This window comes from Neofelis nebulosa, chromosome 13 (genome assembly GCF_028018385.1).
Source record: "Neofelis nebulosa isolate mNeoNeb1 chromosome 13, mNeoNeb1.pri, whole genome shotgun sequence".
NCBI classification, from domain to species: domain Eukaryota; kingdom Metazoa; phylum Chordata; class Mammalia; order Carnivora; family Felidae; genus Neofelis; species Neofelis nebulosa.
In genome coordinates this window covers 52,793,368-52,818,684 of record NC_080794.1, presented here as the reverse complement: position 1 = coordinate 52,818,684, position 25,317 = coordinate 52,793,368, and the positions used below count along the sequence as shown (strand labels likewise).

General features: G+C 38.0%; 2 protein-coding genes and 1 pseudogene across 4 annotated transcripts; all 3 read right to left on the bottom strand.

The window, feature by feature from the left end:
* Positions 1-24,901, bottom strand: LOC131493014 (olfactory receptor 6C74-like). 3 transcript variants are annotated; one of them, XM_058697052.1, is made up of 5 exons: positions 24,584-24,901; positions 24,436-24,490; positions 14,094-14,229; positions 10,987-11,973; positions 2-1,148 (listed from the first exon to the last, which is right to left on the bottom strand). In XM_058697052.1, exons 4-5 carry the CDS (start codon positions 11,946-11,948, stop codon positions 1,082-1,084), a joined length of 1,029 nt encoding a protein of 342 aa, XP_058553035.1. In that variant the 5' UTR covers positions 11,949-11,973; positions 14,094-14,229; positions 24,436-24,490; positions 24,584-24,901; the 3' UTR covers positions 2-1,081. The 3 variants fall into 3 exon arrangements, with proteins under 3 accessions (XP_058553037.1, XP_058553035.1, XP_058553036.1); XM_058697053.1 differs by having other exon boundaries at positions 14,094-14,172; XM_058697054.1 differs by lacking the exon at positions 14,094-14,229 and having other exon boundaries at positions 1-1,148.
* On the bottom strand, positions 16,379-17,730 carry LOC131493016 (thymocyte nuclear protein 1-like; annotated as a pseudogene).
* On the bottom strand, positions 17,996-24,214 carry LOC131493013 (olfactory receptor 6C4-like). Its single transcript, XM_058697051.1, has one exon. It carries the CDS (start codon positions 22,901-22,903, stop codon positions 21,866-21,868), a length of 1,038 nt encoding a protein of 345 aa, XP_058553034.1. The 5' UTR covers positions 22,904-24,214; the 3' UTR covers positions 17,996-21,865.
* Positions 24,902-25,317: the final 416 nt, after the last annotated feature.

Below are 25,317 nucleotides of genomic sequence, written 5' to 3'. Positions count from 1 at the left end.
ATGCTAATGTTTCCTGTTGCTCCTCAAGTCTAACTGTAATGCTATGATCTTTAATATAATGCTTAAATATAGCATCAGCCGTAGGCAGGGTTATTGACATTTTTGTAGTTATATATTTTATTGTTTTTAATGATATTATCAGTTTGTAAGTAAACATAAGAGTAATGTTAGTAACATTCCCTTTGAATATCCCTTTTAATAATGCAACACATTCTGTTGCCCAAGCTGTCGTCATCATCATCATCTGTTGAGGATCTATGCTTGTTCTGTGTTGGGTCATTGAAATTCAGTATTTCTATGACTCTTCACAATAACTATGAACCCCTTATTTTATAGAAGCAGAAACTGAGGTTTAGAGAGTTCCAGAGAACTTGGGTCACATAGCTGGGACTTTAGCCAGAATACCCAACTCCAGAGTACCTGCTGTTTCCAAATGCGGTGACAAAACATTTTAAAATGGGAGTAAATTTATTGTTGATGATTTCTCAACCTTAAGTGAAAGATTAGCTTCATAGCTTACTTGTTTCTACCCTTAGTTACAATCACTGATGAGTTACTGGCCTGTGGAATGACACAGGGCTTAGAGAGCATCTACTTTAGCTCAAGAATTTTATAGAAGAAACTAGAGACCAGAGACATTGGGTGCTGCTCAACAACAGGACATGAACTGTAAGTCCAGAGTTGACCACCCACCCCTTGGGTTCATGCTGGCCTGTGAGGGTGGTGGGACTGACAGTAGGTCACAGGATTAACCTACTTAAGAGGATATTCTGGGAACCTGGCACACATACACTGACTCTTCCACGAAACTCAGTGAACATTCTTCTCTCTTCAGTTCTCTCAATCAATGACTTTTCTCAAGATGGTGTTTGGCTCTAGTATCTCAAAAATAGGCTAAACACTGGGAGTGTGGAATGTGTCACTCTCACTAACCCACTGTGGGCCAGATCCCCTGAAGTGCTGCTTGTGAAACCAAAGTGCTCACCCCCAGCCTGAAGGAGCTTCTGCTTCTGTTCCAGTTGTCCCCAGTAAGTCCACAAATCACCACGGTCCCTGAGGCCAGTCACACATAGGAGTCACCTCATGGCAGGCAGGACTTCCTCCTCTTGCAACTATTATCTTCCAAGAAATCCAGAGCTTGCTGTGGGCTGAGAGGAAAGGAGAGAATTAAACGCATTTATCATAGCCTGTTGTCCTACAGTAGGGTGAATATGCATCCCATGTTGCCAGTGTCTGGCTGACAAAGCCCTCTTTCTATAGCCGAAAATGTTTCATACCACAGCAAGGCTACATGGCAGCCTTGACCACCGAAACCCCAGAAAGGAGCAGCTGGAGTAAAACAACCACATTTCACTACTGCCAATTCTGGGCTAGAGCTGGAATCTCAGACTTAGGGTTCTTCTCCCAAGTGGGTAAAAGTCTGCCTAACATGCAACATTGTGGTCTACCTCATTCACCGGCTTCTTATAGGTTTATCCCTGGGTCCTGAGGCAAGGTCCTTCTGCCGTAGTGCTCCACTGTCGCTGGTGCACCTGCTCCAAGATACCTTGTACTCCACCATGCTCCTCCATCATATCTTCACCTTTCCATATAGAGAAGCATCCTTGTTTTACTGCATTGACAATGAGAATCTGCTGACATGCAAGTCTGAGGCTCTCTGATATTTTTTATATAAGACTGTTTGGTCACCAAACAGGATGGACCCAGCCAGTGAGCAGAGAGTGCAGCCCCCTAATTTTACTAGATGATGAAGACACAGGGGCAGAAAGTAAAGGCACGGCTGGTGTCCTGGGGGCAGCTAATTGGTCACTGTTGAGAAAAAGTTACTAGGGCAACCCTTATATTTATCTTCTCATTATTTATGGTGACACTGATTCCCAGATGTCCACACTGTTCTCTGCCAAGAGTTTTCAAGAAAACTATATGACAATTTCCCAAGGGTTTCTAAAATCCCAAGCTGAATGTTGCTACTAATTTGAGGTACAAGTCCAGACTACAATTTTCTACATGTGGTATATGCCAGAGCATAGTTGTTAAAAGAACAGATTTTATGAGTAAGAGCTTTTTTACACCCTGGCTTTCATCAGTCTTTTGGGAAGATACTGGTGAAGTCCACCTTTCTTGGTCAACCATTCTTCATGCTTCTACCAATGTTATGATTCTTTTCATTGCATATTTTCATCTAAAAGGTATTTTAATTTTGTTCCACAATATCCTTGAAAAGGAAAGCACACACTTCTTCCTCTTCAGGGAAGAAAAGGAATACTTAGTGGTTTCTATAAAATCTCTAACCTGGCAGGACCCTCTCTCTTTGAAAGTATCTGAGAAGTGGATCCTCAGATTCTTTCTAGATGGAATAGAGGAAGAGATGTGAGCCTTAGGGTGGAGAAGCTGTATCCATAGCAACCATTGGCTTGAAAAACTGCTTCCTCTCCTCGGTACCTCAGCTAGGCTGCAGTGGCAGGAGTGATCCATTTTTCCGTGGCCTTGGCTTCCCATTGAAATACAGAGAAGTGGACTACACTCCCAAGTGTATTTGCAGGCAACCCTGGGGCATATGGTAGCTGTATGGAAATTTGTTCTGCTTGAATCTTCCTTCATAAGTATTGGTCATATTGTAAAGGTCAAGGCAAATATTACAGAAACTTTCACAAGTTTCATGTGGGTTCCACCTTTCCACTAATAGACAAAATCATTTTTATAACATCTCTCCATCAACACACTTTGCTTTCAATCCAGGCCAAACCTGGGTTCCATGGTAATATTCTCAGTTGGAAGTTAGGAAAAATAAAGAATATGGGAGATGAGTTACAGAAGCTGGAGCAAAGTGAGACTATACATTTTAATGCTCAGATAAAGGATCCTTTGCATGGGGTATTAATTTTATTCAGTGCCAGATTCATGGTGCAGAAATACCTTACACCTGGGGAGCACCAATGCCAACATGACAGTGGGAGGGTGGGAGGAGAGAGTCTCCATGTGGTTTGATGGAAAGGTTTAGAAAGGGGACACTCAAAGAAATGAGCTGAACTAATTACACTTTGTATCTAGCATAAGGGGTGGTGAACTGACACCTACAAATATTTCAAATTGTTCCACTTTTCTGGATAGTGCCTTCATGGCTCTCCAATACCAATATTTCTTCATGTTTTTTGATGTAGTCTCAATGCAATATTTTTGCCTTTTTTTACCTTGCCTCAGCAACATTTCTAGAAAGAAATTGCTATGGCCTATGTCAAAGAGGTAACTGCCTGTATTCTCCTCTAGGATTTAATGGTTTCCTGTCCCACGTTTAGATCATTCATCCATTTTGAATTTATCTTTTTGTATAGTGAAAGAAGGCGGTGCAGTTTCATCCTTTCGCATGTTGCTGTCCAGTTTTCCCAAACACCATTTGTTGAAGAGACTGTCTTTTTTCCATTGGATATTCTTTCCTGCTTTGCCAAAGATTAATTGACCACGTAGTTGTGGCTCAGTTCTGCATTTTCTATTCTGTTCCATTGATCTATGTGTCTATTTTTGCTCTATTACCATATTGTTTTGATTACTACAGCTTTGTAATATAACCTGAAATCCAGAATCATGATGCCCCCATCTTTACTTTTCCTTTTCAAGGTTGCTGTGGCTATTGTGGTTCCATACAAATTTTAGGATTGTTTGTACTAGCTCTGTGAAAAATACTGTTGGTAATTTCATATGGATTACATTAAATGTGTAGATTCCTATAGGTAATATAGACATTTTAACAATATTTGTTCTTCCAATCCATGAGCATGAATGTCTTTCCATTTCTCTGTGTCCTTTCAGTTTTCTTCATCAGTGTTTTATAGTTTTCAGAGTACAGGTCTTTCACTTCTTTGGTTGGTTTATTCTTCAGTATCTTATTGCTTTTGTTGCATTGGTAATGGAATTGATTTCTTAATTTCTCTTTCTCCTGCTTCATTATTGGTGTCTAGATATGCCACAGATTTCTATACATTGATTTTGTATCCTGCAATGTTACTGAATTTGTAAGTCAGTTCTAACAATTTTTTGGTGGTGTCTTATAGGTTTTCTCTATAGAGTATCATGTCACCTGCAAATAGTGAAACTTTGTCTTCTTCTTTGCCAATATGGGGGCCATTATTTCTTTTTGTTGCCTGATTGCTGAGGCTAGGATTTCCAGTACAATGTTAAAGAACAGCAGTGAAAGAGGACATCGCTGTCTTATTCTTGATCATAGAGGAAAAGCTCTCAGTTTTTCCCCATTGAGGTTCATATTAGCTGTGGGTTTTTCATATTTGGCCTTTAAAATGCTGACGTATGTTCCCTCTTACCCTACTTTGTTGAGGGTTTTTATTATGAATGGATGTTGTACTTTGTCAAATGCTTTTTCTGCATCTATTGAGAGGATCAGATGGTTCTTATCCTTTCTTTTATTAATATTGTATATCACATTGATTGATTTGCAAATATTGAACCACCCTTGCAGCCCCAGAATAAATCCCACTTGATTGTGGTAAATCATTCTTTTAATGTATTGTTGGATTCAATTTGCTATTATTTTATTTAGAATTTTTGTTTTGTTTTAAATATAATTTATTATCAAATTGGCTCACATACAACACCCAGTGCTCATCCCAACAAGTGCCCTCCTCAATGTCCATCACCCATTTTCCCCTTTCCCCCCACACCCATCAACCCTCAGTTTGTTCTCCGTATTTAAAAGTCTCTTATGGTTTGCCTCCCTCCCTCTCTGTTTGTAACTATTTTTCCCCCTACCCTTCCCCCATGGTCTTCTGTTAAGTTTCTCAAGATCCACATATGAGTGAAAACATATGATATCTGTCTTTCATTATTTAGAATTTTTGAATCCACGTTCATCAGGGACATTGGCCTGTATTTCTCCTTTGTAGTGGAATTGTTGTCTGGGTTTGGTGTCAAGATAATGCTGGCCTGATAGAATGAGTTTGGAAGTTTTCCTTCTATTTCTATTTTTGGAACAGTTTGAGAAGAATAGGTGTTAATTCTTCCTTAAAAGTTTGTTAAAATTCACCCGTGAAGCCATCTGGCCCTCGACTTTTTTTGTTGGGAGACTTTTTTTTATAACTGATTCAAATTCTTTGCTGGTTATCAGTCTGTTCAAGTTTTCTATTTCTGCCTGCTTCAGTTTGGGGTGTTTATATGTTTCTAAAAATTTATCAATATCTTCCAGATTGTCCAATTTATTGGAATATAATTTTTTGTAATATTGTCTTCTTTTTTGTTGTTCTAAAAAATGTGATTTATTTTATTTTTAAATGTTTATTTATTTTCAGAGAAAGTGCATTTTCATGAGCAGGGGAGGGGCAGAGGAAGAGAGAGAATCCCAAGCAGGCTTCACACTGTCAGTGCGCAACCTGATGTAGGGCTCTATCTCATGAACCATGAGATCATGATCTGAGCCAAAATCAAGTGTTGGACGTTTGACTGAGCCACTCAGGCACTCCCATAATATTCTCTTCTGGATGTTTATATTTCTGTGGTGTTGGTTTTTATTGCTCCTCTCTCATGTGTGATTTTATTTATTTGGGTACTTTCTCTTTTCTTTTTGATAAGTCTGGCTGAAGGTTTATCAATTGTACTAATTTTTTCAGGGAACCAGCTCCTAGTTTCACTGATGTGTTCTACTCTTTTTGGGGGCTTTTCTATATCATTTACTTCTCCTGTAATCTTTATCTCCCTGCTTTTGCTGGCTTTAGGTTTCATTTGTTGTTCTTTTTCTAGTTCCTTTAGGTGTAAGATTTGGTTGTTTATTTGAGATTTTTCTTGACTCTTGAGGTAGGCCTGTATTGCCATATAATTTCCTCTTGGAATTGCTTTTGCTGCATCCCAAAAGTTTTGGACCACTGTGCTTTCATTTTAATTTGTTTCCATATATACTTTTTAAATTTCTTTTCAAATTTCCTGGTTGACCCATTCATTCTTTAGTAGCATGTTCTTGAACCCCCATGTATTTGTGGGGTTTCCAAACTTTTTCTTGTGGTTGACTCCAAGTTTTGTAGTATTGTGCTCAGAAAAAAAATGCGTGGTATGATTTCAATCTTTCTGTGTTTGTTGAAGTCTGATTTGCTACCACTGTGTGATCTATTCTGGAGAATGTCCCATTTGCACCTAGTCTCTTTGTATTTGTTGAGGCCTTATTTGTGACCTAATATGTGATGGATTCTGGAGACTATCCCATTTGCACCGAAAAGAATGTGTATTCTGCTGTTGTAGGATGGAATGTTGTGAATATTTCTAAGTCCATCTGGTCAGTGTATCATTCAGAGCCATTTTTTCCTTGTTTATTTTCTGTTTAGATGATCTGTACATTGATGTAAGGGTGGTGTTAAAGCCCCTTACTATTACTGTATTATTACCAATGAGTTATTTTATGGTTGTTATTGTTTTATATATTTGGGTGTCTCCATGTTGGGTGCATGAATAGTTACAACTTTTATATCTCATTGTTGGATTGTCCCCTTTGTTATGATATGGTGCCCTTTTTCATCTCTTGCTAGTCTTTGTTTTAAAGTCTATTTTGTCGATATAAGTATTGCTACTCAGGCTTTCCTTTGGTTTATATGCATGATAAATGGTTCTCCATCCCCTCACTTTCAATATGCAGGTGACTTTAAGTCTAAAATGATCTCTTCTAGGCAGCATATAGGTGGGTCTTGCTTTTTGATCCATTCTGGCTCCCTATGTCTTTTGTTGTTTTTTTTTTTTTTTAATTTTTTTTTCAACGTTTTTTATTTTTTATTTTTGGGACAGACAGAGACAGAGCATGAACGGGGGAGGGGCAGAGAGAGAGGGAGACACAGAATCGGAAACAGGCTCCAGGCTCCGAGCCATCAGCCCAGAGCCCGACGCGGGGCTCGAACTCACGGACCGTGAGATCGTTACCTGGCTGAAGTCAGACGCTTAACCGACTGCGCCACCCAGGCGCCCCATCCCTATGTCTTTTGGTTAGAGAATTTAGTCCAATACAGAGTAATTATTGATAGATATGTATTTAGTGACATTTTATTACTTGATTTGTCATTGCTGTTGGAGATTCTTTCTTGTCTTTGTCACTTTTGGTGTTTCTTTTTATTTTTAATTTTTTTTTTAACGTTTATTTATTTTTGAGACAGAGAGAGACAAAGCATGAACGGGGGAGGGGCAGAGAGAGAGGGAGACACAGAATCCGAAATAGGCTCCAGGCTCTGAGCTGTCAGCACAGAGCCCGACGCGGGGCTCGAACTCACAGACCGCGAGATCATGACCTGAGCCGAAGTCGGGCGCTTAACCGACTGAGCCACCCAGCCGCCCCACTTTTGGTGTTTCTTTACACTCAAAGAGTCCCCTTTAATATTCCTTGCAGGGCTGGTTTAGTGGCCACGAACTCCTTTAGTTTTTGTTTGTCTAAGAAACTCTTCATCTCTCTTTCTATTCTGAATGATAGCCTTACTAGATAAAGCATTCTTGACTGCATATTTTTCCCATGCAGTACTATAAATACATTATGCCACTCCCTTCCAGTTGCTAAGTTTCTATTGAGAAATCTACAGCTAGCCTTATGAGTCTTCCCTTGTAAGTTAAGGACTTCTTTTGTCTTGCTGCTTTTAGGATTTTTTTTAATTGCTGTATTTTGCAAATTTAACCACAATACATCTTGGTGTTGGCCTACTTTTGTTTATTTTGATGGGAAGTTTTTGTGCCTCTTGGATTTGGATATCTGTTTCTTTCCCTAGATTAGGGAGATATTCAGCTATTATTTCCTCAATTTTCTGCCCCCTTTCTCTCTCTTCTTCTTCTGGGACTCCTATAATATGAATGTTATTGTGTTTGATGAAGTTGCTGAGTTCCCTAAGTCTATTCTCATACTCTATAATTTTTTACTTCTCTATTTTGTTCAGCTTATTTTCCATTATTTTGTCTTCCATATCACTAACTCATTCCTCTGTTTCTTCCAGCATACTGTTCATTGCATCAAGCCTGTTTCCAATCTCAGGTTTTGCATTATTCATTTCTGACTGATTCTTTTTTAACAGTGTGAATTTAAGGTGGTGGGCAAGTGAATCTAATTAGTGTAAAGGGTGGATTGAAGAAGACACTGCTAGGCCCCACCCATATTACCTTGGATTCAACTTGACAGGCAGCCTATAGGTTGTTTACTATAAATTCCTGCAAACTCTGTCAGTGCACTATTTTTGGCCCTGGGAGCACATTTTTCTGTGCATAAGACAAGCCAGAAGGGCTAGCGAAAGAACACTCCCACAAGCAATCCTCAATGGATGATGGGTGCAGAATTGTTATATACATACCCCATCTTCTTTTCTTCTGGGTTTGAATAATTCATAAGAATGTATTATACTGCTACACAGAATTCCACAGTGAGATTGGGCTCCAATTTCCCAGAAGGGTAACTGGCTTGGTAATACACAATTCTTTTTACTATAGCACTTTCCCTCCTCCCTACTGGTCATTCATAGAATAAACTCTCCAGTAAACTACTTGTCTTCAAATTCTTGCTTCTGGGTCTGCTTCTGGAGTAACTCAAACCAAAACATTGAATTTTTTTCAACTCCCTAGTTTATTTCTCCTGAAATTGACACCTTCTCTGCAAATTGCATACCTACTAATACTAAGAAGTTCCCTTTGTGAATCAATCCTTCAATTTTCATGGGCTGTCATATGAGAAACATCTTTAACAAAGTAATACTTTTCATTCTAAAATAACTGATTTCAAGGAGTTCATTAAGGACTTTCTGTTCCACCGAGGTGAAATAACCCTTTCCCCCCCAGGTCTTCCCTCTTTAAATTAGATACCCTGGACATAACACAACAAAGAATGACAGAAAGATTCTGAAAAATAGAAAGAAGAGAGTAGATGGCCTAGGGACCTTGGGACTTGAGGAATGATATGGCAGTCGTTTCCCTGGGTTTCTTTATTGCCTTTCTTTTTTTTAAAATTTTTTATATTAAATATAATTTATTGTCAAATTGGTCTCCATACAACACCCAGTGCTCACCCCAACAGGTGCCCTCCTCAATGACCATCACCCACTTTCCCCTCTCCCCCACCCTCCATCAACCCTCAGTTTGTTCTCAGTATTTAAGAGTCTCTTATGGTTTTCCTCTTTCCCTCTCTGTAACTTTTCCCCTGTCCCCTCCTCTGTAGTCTTCTGTTAAGTTTCTCAGGATCCACATACTGAGATACCTCATTGCCTTTCATATATCCCAGACAGGGTGCTTCAGAAGCCTCCAACTCAGAACCGACAGATTCTTTTAAATAGTTTAAAAAAAAAAACAAAAACTTTTCCCCCTAACCCAAACTTGGAGAAGAATGCCCTAATAACAGAACTTTTATCAATACTAACCCTACTCCATCCAAATACCAACAGAAAAACCATACCTTCTTCTAGTGGCTTCATCTGAGTCAAGCAAGGAGTATCTTCCCTGCTCATTCATGATAAAAAACAAAAATAAACTCATAATAAGCTAAGAGTACAGGGTAACTACCTCAACTTAATAAATAGCATCTACAAAAATACCTAGAGGTTCATCCCCTACACTAGTCTGGTTCATGAGGTCAGGCTGTGAAAATTGGAAGAGGTGGCTATTTTATCTAATGCACAGAAACCAGAAGCAGATAATTCTCAGGAGTTCCCTGCCTTTAGATTAGGTTCAGAAATTATCTTCTTCTTTGGAGAAAGGAGGGACATAGACACAACAGTCCTTGGAAGATCATAACCCCCAGGACAGTTTATAATCAGACAATTCCCAGACATAAAAATCTAAATCACTCAACATTCTTTGATAGTCCAAAGTTCTTCCTATCAGAATATGCCTTAAATATAAGGAATTCTCAAATCAAGCAGGAAAGGAATATACACAATCAAATCAGACACAGTAAAAATCAAATGCACACCATGTACATGTCGTGTCAGATGTGACAGGTACTACTTCCCACTAGGGCCAATTGTCTTCAGTGGGGAGGGAGCCACCTACTCCAAGAAGCTACAAACACAATAACTGACCCAATTTTAATCCATTTTTTAATTATCAATGCATTCATTTTCCTTTTAAACTTTCCTAATTATGAGTTCTGTTAGTTTGCTGCATAAAATGTTGACCATAATTTAGCTTAACCTGAAAGATGTTGGCAGCTCCCACACCTAAAATCACATTGGGAGAAAATATCTCTTACATGTGGGGAGAGAATCTGGTAGTGGGATCACCTATTTTTCAGTAACCTACTGGGACCAAGGCTTGGCAATATCAATTACAGGGGGAAAAGTTGAACAAATTAAAAAGTTTTGCCTTTTATTTATGTTTCAAGAAAGAATTAAAGACAATTTTATTGGTTACATTTGATACACTAGAAGATGACAATGTCAAAGTGCCTAACCACCTCTAGGTTACCCTGAGCTACTTATGCCTCTAAAACCAATTGACCCAAAGAAAGAACCAGCTTACTGCTGGTTCATTTACATAAAAGATACAATTAATGAAATACCATTAATTTTCATTAGGCTATTATATGACTTTATGTAATTTTCAGAAACAATTTGTTTCTAAAATTTCAAACCATGAATACATAAAATTGTAATGTTTTCTATGTTTTCTTAGGTATCAGAAAACTCAAGCATAAGAATGTACCAGCAATTATTATTATTATTATTTTATTGACAAATTTTTAAATTCTTAGCTTAAAAAAATTATATTTTATGATTTATGTATACTAGGTTCTCCACAGAGAACCTAGTTGTTTGAATTGAATTCATAAAAGACCACTGAGTAGAAAATCAAGATATCCTTCAGCATAATATAGAGAACTAAGATGAATTTTCAAATAGTGAAAAGTATTGCATTGCAAAGTAAGATAGTACCCATCTAGATGAAATTAGCATATGCTAGATCACTATATGTAGAGATTCTATAGGAAAGATTTCTGCAATAATGGGAAATTGAACTAGAAGACCAAGAAGATCCACTTACCCTCCAAAGCTCTGTTTCTGCAACCTCACCCTGGACAGAGCATCCCGCAGAGCCTGGTGGACCTGCTTGTTCCGCAGAGTGTAGATGACAGGGTTCAACAGTGGGGTCACCACTGTGTTCACAAGGGCAGCCTCCCTGTTGGAGTCCAGCCTATTTGTTTGCTTTGGTTTCACGTATATAAAGACACAGCTGCCGTACATCAGAGAGAGGACGATGAGGTGAGAGGAGCAGGTGGAGAAAGCTTTCTGTCGCTCCTTGGCTGATGGAAGTTGCACAATTGTGACTACTATATTGCTGTATGCAATGATGGTTAAAATGAGAGATATCAGAATGACAAGCAGAGCAAGGAAGAAGACATATATTTCAACAGACCCAGTGTCAGAACAAGAGAGATGAATCAGGGAGCCGAGGTCACAAAAGAAATGAGAGATGACATTGGGGCCACAGAAAGATAACTGAGAAACCTTGAGCACCAGACCAGTGATCAAGATGAAGGACAAAGCATTGCAGAAGAAAGCCAGAAGGAAACTAACCCTCAGGTTCATGATGGCCGGGTAGTGCAGAGGTTTGCAAATGGCCAGGTATCGATCCAAGGACATCACAGCCATCAGGAAAAAAATTATTGACCCAAAAAACAGAAAAGAAAAGGCTTGTGTGAGACAAGAAGTAAAGGAAATTGTTTGCCTTCCTGAAAGAAAGATGGACAGCAGTTTAGGAATAACTGTGGTAATAAAACAGCATTCAGAGAAGGAGAAAGTGCTGAGTAAAATATACATTGGTGTCTGGAGGCGATGGTCAACCCAAGTGATAATGATGATCACCATATTTCCTGTGATAGAGGCCAGATATGCCAGCAGATGCATCAGGAAGAAGATGTTCCCCAGGTACTGGATGGCAGGAAACCCTTCCAGAATGAATTCTTGGATTGTTGTCTCATTCCTCACCTCCATGTTTATCTCCATTTCTCTGTCATCAACTCTGTTGGATCTGTTAAACAGACAACACTATCATCAAGTGATTCCTATCATCAAAGAATAAAAAATTTAAATCATGGCCACTATTAAAAAAATAACTACTACTTGCAGCTACAACTCTGAATGAGGGCTTATTTTGTATCATTTAAATGCTGTATTATAAAAGATTTTGAACTTTTTCTATTATTAAATTGTAAAAATTGAAGGCTTATTGTTTGTTTTTGAAAATAAATTTTAATGTGCAACTTTACTTTTTTGGAAAATATTTTTTTTAATATTTTATTTATTTTTAAGAGAGAGAGAGACAGAGCATGAGTGGGGATAGGGCAGAGAGAGATGGAGACACAGAATCTGAAGCAGGATCCAGGCTCTGAGCTATCAGCACAGAGCCCAACATGGGGCTCGAACTCAAACTGTAAGACCATGACCTGAGCCGAAGTCAGATGCTCAACCGACTGATCCACCCAGGCGCCCCGGAAAATATTTTTAATAAGTCCATAAGGTAAAGAATGCAAATTGAAAATTATTGTTTACACATAATGTATAAAACCAACAGATAACAATGAAGATTATCATCCCACAAAGAATATTTTTATGGGGTCACAGTTTTAATTTCTATACTTCAGGTATAATATGCAATATATGAAGCTCTCCTATGTACTGACTTCAGTCCTCTGGAAATAGAAACTGTGGGCGGGGGGGGGGGGGGGCACCTGGGTGGCTCAGTCGGTTTAGCATCCAATTCTTGATCTGGGTTCAGTTCACGATCTCACAGTTTATAAGTTCCAGCCCCACATCAGGTTCTGCACTGATGGTGTGGAGCCTGCTTGGGATTCTGTCTCTTTATCTCTGCCCCTCTCCCACTTGTGCACACTCTATAAATACATACATACATACATACATACATACATACATACATACATACATACATACAAGAAAGAAAGAAAGAAAGAAAGAAAGAAAGAAAGAAAGAAAGAAAGAAAGAGAAAGAAAAAGAAAGAAAGAGAAAGAAAAAAGAAAGAAAGAAAGAAAGAAAGAAAGAAAGAAAGAAAGAAAGAAAAGAAAAGAAAAGAAAAGAAAAGAAAAGAAAAGAAAAGAAAAGAAAAGAAAAGAAAAGAAAAGAAAAGAAAAAGAAATTGGCAAGGAGATCATTTTCCTATTAACATGTTCCAAACCAGTTATTTTCCTGACATGAAGTTGGTTCAGCCTGAGTTCTTTACCCAAGACCTTAAGAGTAAGCAAGAGAGTGTTATGCTAAGTGAAATAAGTCCTACAGAGAAAGACAGATACCGTATGTTTTCACTCTTATGTGGATCCTGAGAAACTTAACAGAAGACCATGGGGGAGAGGAAGGGAAAAAAAAAGTTAGAGAGGGTGGGAGGCAAACCATAAGAGACTCTTAAAAACTGAGAATAAACTGAGGGTTGATGGGGGGTGGGAGGGAGGGAAAGTGGGTGATAGGCATTGAGGAGGGCACCTGTTGGGATGAGCACTGGGTGTGGTATGGAAACCAATTTGACAATAAATTTCATATTCAAAAAAAGAGTAAGGAGGAAACCTAGTTTATCACAATATCTCATAACTACCCAGTCTTTGGGTTTAAGAGAAACCATGTCTAAATGTTGGGGGCTAGAGGCATGGTTACATGACTTGGTTGTTCAGAATCAATGAATAAACATTTAATGGGTGAGTCAGTTTCCCTCTCACTCTACCCACCTGAGAGAAAAATTCTTCCTTCTGCTCTTAGTCATAAATTACCCTTCAATATTGTTTTCTGGGAATATTTTTGTTACACCAGAAGATTTTGGTGTGATGGAATTACACCTGTATCCCCTTTGCAATCACTAGAGGAACATTGTTTTGTTTTGCTTTGTTTTGTTAATGCCAGTGTGTACCTAGAAGCCAGATGAATTGATATGTAATCTTTGGGGAACGAATCTGGGCATCCATTGGAAATCAGTGCTCTAGTGAGTAAGTCACCATAATTAAATTGTACTTTACTTAATTCTTTGATTTAGCTAAACCTATTACAGTAACTATGCATGACCCACAATACAAACTTAAACATAACAAGTCTCTGCTTTAAATATGTGACCTGTTAGGTTGCAAGTATCCTCATAGTCAAGTACTCACCAAGAAGCAGCTTACAGGAAACAGTTTCTTTGACAACATGCTTCTCTTTTCTTCCGACAGCCAGGAATTTTCTCCTAGGCTAATGGAACGCAGTGTGGGGAAGAACACTCTTAAATGAGACGTACTTTTCCTTGAACTATTGAAGAAATCAATAAATGCCTTATGTCTTAAATTAATAAGAAATGATTAAGGCTGATTTTTTTTTCATGGAAGACAGAGATTTCTAAACTCTGGAGGATTAACAGTCATAGTTTTCCCCTATAGCAACTGGACTGATAAATCCTAGATCAAGACAATAGAAAGTATCGCAAATATGCACCAGAATTTGCTGATGCAACCATTTAAAATTCCTGAACATGTTTATATCCAGTCTATGGCATACGATGACCCAGTCCATCATAAACATCAAATTTGGTCAGTTATGCATCCATAGCACAAGAAAGTCAGGAAGAAGAGATAACAAAGGTCACTTTCCTTTGGACTCTTGTTAGTCACCTTCCCATCAACCAGTTGCTCCCCACCTTTCAGAGTAGCTGAGGATCATTGCAGTCATAAATGAGAATACATTCAAATGCCCTGATGATATATTTACTACAGGATTATTTACCATCCCCAATGAGACACACAGGGTCCAAAAGGACAAACCTCTGGAACACTGAGAATTCATTTAGAGGAGTATGAAAAAAGGAAGCAGGAACTAAAATCATAAGAGTCCCAGAGGACATTTAATTGTCCATATTTGGAAATGAGAAATTTCAGCAGAAATATAACATAATTGCCATTTCACTGCATATGGTAACATACAACTGTCATTATCAATAGCCCACACAATTCTTTGTACAAGTCTTCAAAGGTATATTTTCCATGAGTGGTCTAGAGTGGTAAAATTTACAAAATCCCGAATTGCGTATGTCAAGAAAGACAAGCTTAAATTTTTACAATTGTCTTTGCTTGTTTCCCTTTTTAACTTGGTATTTTATTGAATGAGGTATAATTTACATTCTGTAAAATGAACAAATTTTAATTGTACAGGTTGATAATTTTCTAAGTATATAAATAGCCATGTAACCGCTGTTCAAATCAAACTATAAAACAGTGCCCTCCTTAATACCATCACCCATTTAGCCCATCCCCTGTCCACCTCCCCTCCAGCAACCCTCAGTTTGATCTCTATAATTAAGAGTCATTCTTATGGTTTGCCTCTCTTTCTTCTCTCTCCATATGTTCATCTGTTTTGTTTCTTTTTTTTTTTTTTAATTTTTTTTTTCAACGTTTTTTATTTATTTTTGGGACAGAGAGAGACAGAGCATGAACGGGGGAGGCGCAGAGAGAGAGGGAGACACAGAATTGGAAACAGGCTCCAGGCTCCGAGCCATCAGCCCAGAGCCTGATGCGGGGCTCGAACTCACGGACTGCGAGATCGTGACCTGGCTGAAGTCGGACGCTTAACCAACTGCGCCACCCAGGCGCCCCTTGTTTCTTAATTCCACATATGAGTGAGATCATATGATATTTGTCTTTCTCTAACTGACATATTTCATTTAGCATAATACACACTGGCTTCATCCACATAACTGTAAATGGCAAGGTTTCATTCTTTTTTACGGCTAATATTCCACTGTATATATATACCGTATCTTCTTTATCTGTTCATCAGTCTATGGACATGTGGGCTTTTTCCATAATTTGGCCACTGTTGATAATGATGCTATAAACATCAGGGTGCAGGTATCCCTTTGGATAAATATTTTTGTATCATTTGGGTAAATACCTAGTAGTGCAATTTCCATGTACACATGAAAATAATGTGTATCTTCAGGTGCTAAATATAACAATCTACAATTATCAATTAAGTGCACTTCGTTGATAGTCATGCAAATCTCTGTGTACTGATTTTTTTGTCTGTTTGTTGTATTAATTACTGAAATAATGATGTTAAAACCTCTATATTTGTGGATCTTTTTACTTTAGTTCTTCCAACTTTTCTTTCATGAATTTTAAGCTCTATCATTATGTGAATATACATATAAAATTATGTCTTCCTGGTGATTTCATTTATCATTATAAATTTACCTCTTAATCTCTGAAAATACACTGTGAAGTCTATTTTTTTAATATATATTACTATGGTCACACAAGCTTTCTTTTGCTTGATGTTTCTTGGAATTTCTTACTGTATATATTTAAACGTTATTCTTATAACCAGCACATGGTAAGGTCTTCCTTTTTACCCAATGTAGTTCTCTCTCTCTCTCTCTCTCTCTCTGTCCCCTTTTTTAATTGGAGTGCTTAGTCCATTTACATGTAATGTCATTATTATAAGATTAGATATAACTCTACCATCTTTTTATTTTTGAGAGAGAGAGAGGGGGGGGAGAGGGGTGGAGGGAGAGGGAGAGACAGAATCTTAAGCAGGCTCCACACCCAGCATTGAGCCTGATGCAGGGCTTGGTCTCATGACCATGAGATCATGACCTGAGACAAAATCAAGAATCAGTCACTTAACTGGCTGAGCCACCCAGGTGCCCTAACTACCATCTTGATGTTTCCTTTTATTTGTCCCCTGCTATATATTTCACATTCTTCTTTCCTATTTTCTTTTGAATTAACCATGCATTTTCAATATTGCATTACAATCAGCTCTATTATCTTTTAAACAGCTTTAAGTGATCATTGATATAAATGGACATATTTAAAGTGTATAATTTGATACCTTTTGGCATGTTATTTTTTTTAATGTTTTGGGTTTTTATTCAAATTCCAGTTAGTTAACATATAGTGTAATATTAGTTTCAGGAGTAGAAATTAGCGATTCATCACATACATACAACACCCAGTGCTCATCACAACAGTGCTCTCCTTAATCTCCATCACCCATTTAGCCCATTCCCCACCTATAACAACCCTCAGTTTGTTCTCTGTAGTTAAGAGTCTCTTTTATGGTTTGCCTAAGAGAGCCATATTGTTTTAAGGGCTTGGTGATGGGTTTTGAGCTCAGGCAGGGTAATGAAATGCTTTATCACTGGAACAAATTGTACATCTACCGTGGATCATTTGGGATTGTCTTCTTTTCTGGATGGGTCATAATGGGGATTGTTTTTCTCAAACTGTGTGTGGTCTGGGTAAGCCTCCTTCATAAGCTTCACAAATTCTGTGATATTTGGCTCTTTGCAGTTGCTATGGTAGGTTTCTCCCCCCAGCTTCATGGCTTGAAGGAAGTTCCAGGCCTGTCCTAGTAGTTTTGAAACACCATCCCAGTATGCTGTCTGCTTGGACTGTGCTTTAAGATGCTCAGTACTTAAGTTTACAGCTACACCTTTCTCTGGTTGGCTGTCTGGCTCTGACTTTCATCAGCCAGTAACTGTTTAGATACCTCTCACATTTTTTAAGGGCTGATCTTCCTAGGGTTGAAGTTACCTACTTTAGCTGATGTCTCTGCTAGTTTCTTCATCTTAATATGTTTCCATGCTGGCCTCTTATTGTCTGGCCCAGCAGGCTCAGCAGCCCAGCCAGCCTTTTCCAGGGACGTGGCATGGCATTTTCACATGTTTAAATACTGATGAAATCACCACCATAATGAATATAATGAAGATATACATCAATCCGAGTTTCCTACTGCCCCATTGTGATAATTCCATTTTATCTCTTCTGTTGGCTTCTTAGCTATAACTTTTTACTTTTTTTTTTTTTTTTAACGTTTATTTATTTTTGAGACAGAGAGAGAGACAGAGCATGAACGGGGGAGGGGCAGAGAGAGAGGGAGACACAGAATCGGAAGGAGGCTCCAGGCTCCGAGCCATCAGCCCAGAGCCTGACGCGGGGCTCGAACTCACGGACCGCGAGATCGTGACCTGGCTGAAGTCGGACGCTTAACCGACTGCGCCACCCAGGCGCCCCTATAACTTTTTACTTTTATTTCAGTGGTTGCTTTCGTGTTTACAGTATACATCTTTAACTTATTACCTACCTCCAAGTGATAGTTTTACCACTTCACATATAAGAAACTTATAATAGTATACTTCTATTTCTACCCCCTCAGCTTTTATGATATTATTGTCATATATTTTCCTTCCACGTATGTTATGAACTCCACACTGCATTGTTACTATTTTTGTGGAGTCTCTTATCTTTCAGACATTTAAATAATTAAAACAAATATCTTAAATACCTACTATATAGTTACTATTTCCAGTGCTCTTCATTCTTTTTCATAGCTCTGCATATTTTCATCTGGCGTAATTTTCTTTCTCTTGGAAGGACTGACTTTATCAGTTATTATTCTGTAGGCTTGCTAGTGATTAATCCTTTTATCTTTTGTAAGCCTTCATTTTTGACAGTTTTACAGGTATCAAATTCTGGGTTGGCAGATTTTTATTCACAGTCCTTCAAAAGTGCCTGTATCACTGAATTCTCATTTACTTCTTTCCGAAGAGAATTTTATGTCATCTTTATCTTTGTTCCTCAGTATGAAACATGTAATTTTTCCTTTTGGCTGTTTTTAAGATTTTCTCTTTATCTCTGGTTTTGAGCAATGTATTATGCATTTTGGTGTGGATTTTTTCATGTTTCTAGTGCTTGGGTTTTGCTTAGACCTTTGGTTCTGTTCTCAGAAAATTTGGAAAATTTTGGCCATCGTGTCCTTAAATCTTTTTTTGTCATCCCTCTCCACATACAAACTTCTGTTTCAGAAATCGAATTATATGCTCGTTGGATTGCCTGAATTTGTCCCATATTTCCCTGATGCTCTTATCATTTTAGTTGGATTATTTTTTCTTTGTGTGTGTGTTTTTAAGTTTCTATACCTTCGAATATGCTAATTTTTCATCTGGCATGTCTAGTATTCTACTCATCTCATCTATTAAAACTATTCAGTAAAATTTTGAATCAAAAAAGTGCAATTTTCTTTTTTAAAGCCATTTATTCGATTATGATTAACATACAGAAAGCTGTGCACATTTTCTTTATTCATTCATCCATCAATGGACACTTATGTCGTTTCTATATCTTGGCTATAATAAATAACGCTGAACACGGGAGTGCAGATATCTCCTCAATATCTTCATTTCGACTCCTTTGGATATATATCCAGAAGTAGTATCATTGGATTATACAGTAGTTTTCTTATATATTTTTAATTTTTCAACCATTTTTTATTCAAGTATAATTATCATGCAGTGTTATATTCATTTCAGGTGTACAATATAGTGATTCAACAATTCTATACATAACTCAGTGCTCATCATGAAAGTGTACTCTTAATTCCCTTCATTTATTTCACCCATTCCCCCCCCCCCCCCCCCCGCCCCACCACCTCCTGTCCAGCAATCACCAGTTTGTTCTCTATTTAAGAGTCTGGTTTTTTGTTTGTCTCTCTTTTTTATTCACTTATTTCTTAAATTCCACATATAAGTTAATTATATGGTATCTGTCTTTCTCTGAATGACTCATTTCACTTAGCATGATATCCCCTAAATCATCCATGTTGTTGCAAATGGCAATATTTCATTTTTTGTGCCTGTGTATTCTTCCATTGTGTGTGTGTGTGTGTGTGTGTGTGTGTGTGCACCAAAGCTTCTTTATCCACTTATCTATGGATGGACACTTAGGTAGCTTCCTAAGGAACCTCCATATTATTTTCCACAGTGATTGCACCAGTTTAAATTCTCATCAACAGTGTCCAAAGTTCCCCTTTCTCCACATCCTCACCAATACTTCTTTTCCTTTCACTTTTTTATGATAGCCATTCTAACCTAGCTTAGGTGTGAGATAATATCTCATTGTGATTTTGATTTGTATTTCTCTGATGATTAATGATGTTGAACATCTTTTCATATACCTACTGGCTATTTATATGTCTTCTTTGGAAAAAATGTTTATTCAGGTCCTTTGCCAATTACTTTATTTGAGTTGTGTTTTTTTAATCATTGATTTGTATGAGTTCTTTATATATTTTGAATTAGCTGCATGTGGCCCCAGATTTGGCCTTGACTCCGTCACTAGCTTGCACCACTGGGCTCACCTTCAGCTAGGCCCACAAGCTGCATGCTACAGCCCAACTGCCATCACCAGCCTCCACTGACATGTGCATTCCTATGGGGAGACCTTTATGCCAATAACTGTACCATTAAGTGGCCATTCTGGGAAAAATCATTGACAATGTGATGCTTTGAGCAAAGGGAATATACCAAAAGTCATAAAAAGAGATAAGCCAACACAAAAAAATACTTGGAAATTTTTATATGTGCATAGGGTGAACAAAAATGTGTTGCGTTAATTGAGTAGTCTATTCTTCAAATTCATTCATAATTGTATGCCAGAAATCTTCATAACACAGTCAATTATTATGCCTGAAACTACAGAATAATGTGGTCAGATCAAAGCATGATAGCCAACTATGCCAAGCAAACACCAGCTCCAGGACTTTTCTTACTGTGTCTTGTGTCCAAATCTATCTTTTCCTACCAAAATCTTGAATAACTAAATTATAGTTGTAATTCTTCATTAAAATATCTCATCACTTGCACAGCATAGGAAACCATCAACAAAACCAAAAGGTAACCTACTGAATGAGAGAAGATATTTGCGTATGACATATCCAATGAGGGGTTAATATCCAAAATATATTTAAAAACTTAACACCCAAAAAAGCCCCCAAAATAATCTGATTTTAAAATGGGTGAGGACCTGCACTGACATTTTCCCAAAGAAGACATACACATGGCCAAAAAACACATTAAAGATGTCATGCGTGAACTTAACACTAAACAAAATTAAAACAAACAAAAACATCTCATCATTTTCTCTTTTCTATGCTCAAATTGTATTTCTATTACAGTGTGTCTTTGTGTCATGTTTGGTATCAGTCGTGTCATTTCACACTAGTACTAATAATGGACAGCCAGAGATTATCACATCAAAGCTCTCATTTCACAAATAAAGATACTTGTTTATAGATTTACTTAGAAAGACTCTACAGTCACAATCAGACTCCTTTCCACCTTTGATTAGATTCCCCCCAATTCCTTTTCTGTAGTAGGGAAACAATCTTAACCACTCAATTCTTTGTTCCAGAAATCATAATGCTTCTCTCTCTCTGGTACTCCATCATCGGGTCTTTAGTACTGAAATCAGTACTAGCAGATGAGCATAACCAAAGGAAACTTTCAATTTCAATTAGAGACATTTATATGTCTTCATTATAGCGTAAACTAGAATTGTAAAGATTTATATTCTATTTATATACAGACAATGCACAATTGAAAACAATTGCATTGAGTCATTTCAAGTAATGCTATTAATATCATGACAGTTATGTACATGTGTCCTTCAAAAATCAATAAAGTGACCATGTTACATCTATCCTTGAACCAAGTTGATATTCTTAATTCTTGTGAATTTCATTTTCCGTCTCTATGTACTTACCATAAGTAGATACATGAAACCACACCTTCTCAACTTTGAGATTTCACATGCATCAAACAGAATCATGGATATGAGACTCCTCATTAAAATTTGTTGAATCCTATCGAGTTAAAACTCATGAACAGAAGATCACAGAACAGGAAGATAATTTCATTTCGATATGAACAAGAATGTTAGAGCTTTCAAGTAGTGGAGTACATTGGATTATAAGATAAATTGGCCCTTATTCTAAGAATAAACGAGCGGAAACTTGAAAAACACAGTTGCAAGACTATGTAAGAGATTCCAGAAATAGGATGGAGATTGCATTAGATGGAGAAGAGGCATTCTCCCTCTGACAGTCTATGGTTCTATTTCTGCAATCTAACCCTGGACAGAGCATCCCTCAGAGCCTGATGGACCTGCTTGTTCCGCAGAGTGTAGATGACAGGGTTCAGCAGCGGAGTCACCACCGTGTTCACAAGGGCAGCCTCCCTGTTAGAGTCCAGCCTGTTTGTTTGCTTTGGTTTCACGTATATAAAGACACAGCTGCCATACATCAGAGAGAGGACAATGAGGTGAGAGGAGCAGGTGGAGAAAGCTTTGTGTCGCTCCTTGGCTGACGGAAGTCGCACAACTGTGACTACTATGTTGCTGTATGCAATGATGGTTATGATAAGGGATGTCAAAAGGATAAACAAAGCAAGGATAAAGGCCAACATTTCAGTAGATCTGGTGTCAGAACAAGAGAGATGAATCAGTGGCCCAAAATCACAAAAGAAGTGAGGGATGACATGGGAGCCACAGAAGGATGACTGGGAAAGCATTATAATTGGAACCACCATGAGGACAAATCCCAAAGATAAGCAGGCAGTGACCAGAAGGAAACACATCCTTGGGTTCATGATGGTTGAGTAATACAGAGGTTTGCAAATGGCCAGGTACCTATCTAGGGATAATACCGCCATAAGGAAGAAAACAGTTGTTCCCAGGAAAAGAAAGACAAAGGCTTGTGTGAAGCAAGCCACAAAAGAAATTGATTGCCTCCCTGACAGAAAGATGGCCAACAATTTAGGAATAACAGTGGTTACAAAACAGCATTCAAAAAAGGAGAAACTGCGGAGGAAGAAGTACATGGGTGTCTGGAGGCGATGGTCAGTCCAGGTAATGGTGATTATGAGTGTATTTCCCATGATGGAGGCCAGGTATGCCAGCAGATGTACCAGGAAGAGAACCTTTCCAAGGTTCTGGACAGCAGGAAAGCCCTCCAGAGTGAATTCCTGAACTTCTGTCCAGTTTCGTGTATCCCCTATCACTGACTTTTCCATTTCTTCAACTCTCTGAGCTATTTTGTAGAATATCATGACTGAAGAATTAAGAACTTTGTGAAACATATAAAACAGTGTCATCAAATGGATGAAGGGGAGTGGGAGATACAGTCTTCCAGTTATGGAATGAATAAGTCACAGGGATGAAAGGTATAACATAGGGAATACAGTCAATGATATTGCGATAGTGTTGTATGATGACAGAGGGTAGTTACACTTGTGGTAAACATAGCATAACATATAGAGTTGCTGAATCACTATATTGTATACCTGAAATTAATGTAACGTTGTGTGTCAACTATAATTTTTTTCAAATTTAAGAAGGGGAAAAAACTAATAAAAAATAAAATAGTATAAGCGTGGTGACTGGATTTTTTAATTATTTTAAATATTATATTTTATGTCTAGTTTTTATACTTTATTAAGTAAAAATAAATTATTTTATCTTGAATATATTTATGTTAAATGATAAAAAAAAGAACTGTGCACATGGTTACAAGTTTTCATAAAGGATAATGTAATTTTAAGAGTGTTAGCCATTTTTTCTGTACTCTATTGCCGAGCAGGAAAAAAAAACCTTCTTTTACTTTTATATCTGATCATGCAACATATTATTGGTAAGATACCACTGATATCATCAATATCATCAAAGGGTGAATATTGCAAAAGGAAAACTGTAGCCTTAGGGAAAAAAAAAAAACTACAGTCATGAGTAGGTCATCCCACAAAAAATTATTCCCCCATGATGTCCTTAGGATTTTTTATCCATATTTGATGTCATAACATTACTTACAGGAAAACTTCCTATGGTCCCAGATGCAGCCCTCTAAAGTGAGAGTACTAGAGTATCAGATGGACTTTAATTATACTGTGGGAGATAGAAGCCAGGTCATTTTCCTACAGAGCTTGAGACCAGTCAGTAAGAAAGGAGATTTTTCCCTTCCTCCTGTGCTAAGTGGTCAGTCTAAGGGAGAATCTCTATCTTCTGACCCTTTTAGTACATACTTTTAGAGATACTAGCCTGAGGACAGAAAGAGAAATTACATGCCTTGACTCTGGCAATTATTTTCTGATTCACTGTCTCTTCTACTGTCTACCTAAATAAAATACTCCATTACCCTTTAAATCCATAAACTTCTCTATGTGAGGCTTTGTCGTTCTGGTCAACTAGTGTTCGTCTCAGATTTCTGAACTAGTTCTGATTTAGCCAAACCCCATTATTTTAAGGATAGTAAATCAGCTTGAAGAGGAACGGATTCTGCTTCAATTTACAATAAATTTAATGGCAAAATAACTCAATCACACTAAGGCCATGTACTTACCCAGATGCAACTCACAGTAAGCAGAACTTGGTCTCCCTCTCCTCATTCTTCCAGCAAACCAAAATGCTGGTCTAGGAACTTAGAAGTGTGTGTGTGTGTGTGTGTGTGTGTGTGTGTGTGTGTGTGTGAGAGAGAGAGAGAGAGAGAGAGAGAGAGAGAGACAGAGAGAGAGAGAGAGAGAGAGAGAGAGAAACATTTGCATTTGAAATGACCCTAATTTGTCCTAGAGAAAAGTCCAAAATGTGCATCACGTTAACTAAACATGCTTCTTCATACAAAATCAGAACTTACCAAAACTGGGGTAAACCAAAGGGAAAGCTCCATGGCAATCTTGCCTGATGAAATCCTGGGAAAGAAAGGAGATCACATACATATAGTCCTCAGTGTTCTACTGGAATCTGGGAATGAGTTAATTTGGAACTCCAAAAAGCTTCCATACCTTCCTTGCAGGCTCCAGGTTCCCCAAACTCGCATTCTGCTCCTACATCAGCCACCACCAGCAGGAGACCCTGCTTGCTGGGCAAATGCTCTGGGGCATGGTGGAAGACATTAGCCTCCTCACTCAAACTGGTCTCTTGTACACGGTATTCTTCTTAAATGAATTCCAGGGCAGGTAAAATGCATTTCCGCTTCCTGACCTCTCTAGGTTGAGAAGAACACACATGTCATTGGAAGCCGAGATGAAAGTGAATTTAATTTTCACCATCATATTTTTAGCAATGGACTCTCTTAACACCAATCAGGATCAACCAGGGCCAGGGGGTGGGCCCCAGACATCCTAGGCCTCGTTAGAAGACAGAACAAAGCTATTTAGAGGTCAATGTCCCTCTAGGATCCCTATGGCTACTAATTGGGCATTGTTAAAAAAAAAGAAAATTATAATATAAAAATCATAGTTACCCTTTCATTACATACACAAATATAATAACATGGACTCCCAAATGTCCATTATCCTCCATGAAAATCTTCAAAGATAGGGTACATATAATCCTCCCAGAATTTACAAAGTAAATTGCATTATGTTACTAAGGTAGTAACATACCAACTTCAGTTACTCCCAACTGCATTATGTTACTAAGGTCGAGTTGAAAGCTCAAGTGGGAAATCCATCTGTGGTAATAAGATGAAGCTCTCTCTTACTCTGCCAGAACAGTGTCAAAGAACACCAGATAA

What these genes read in the sequence shown, in the direction of transcription:
- LOC131493014 (XM_058697054.1), bottom strand. Translation starts at nt 11,948, where the DNA reads ATGGAGATAAACATGGAGGTGAGGAATGAGACAACAATCCAAGAATTC. An exon ending in CAGAAACAGAGCTTTGGAGG is followed by an intron (nt 1,149 to 10,986) that starts GTAAGTGGATCT and finishes CTTTCCTCTCAG; the next exon opens with CCCACAGCAAGCTCTGGATT.
- LOC131493013 (XM_058697051.1), bottom strand. Translation starts at nt 22,903, where the DNA reads ATGACACTGTTTTATATGTTTCACAAAGTTCTTAATTCTTCAGTCATG.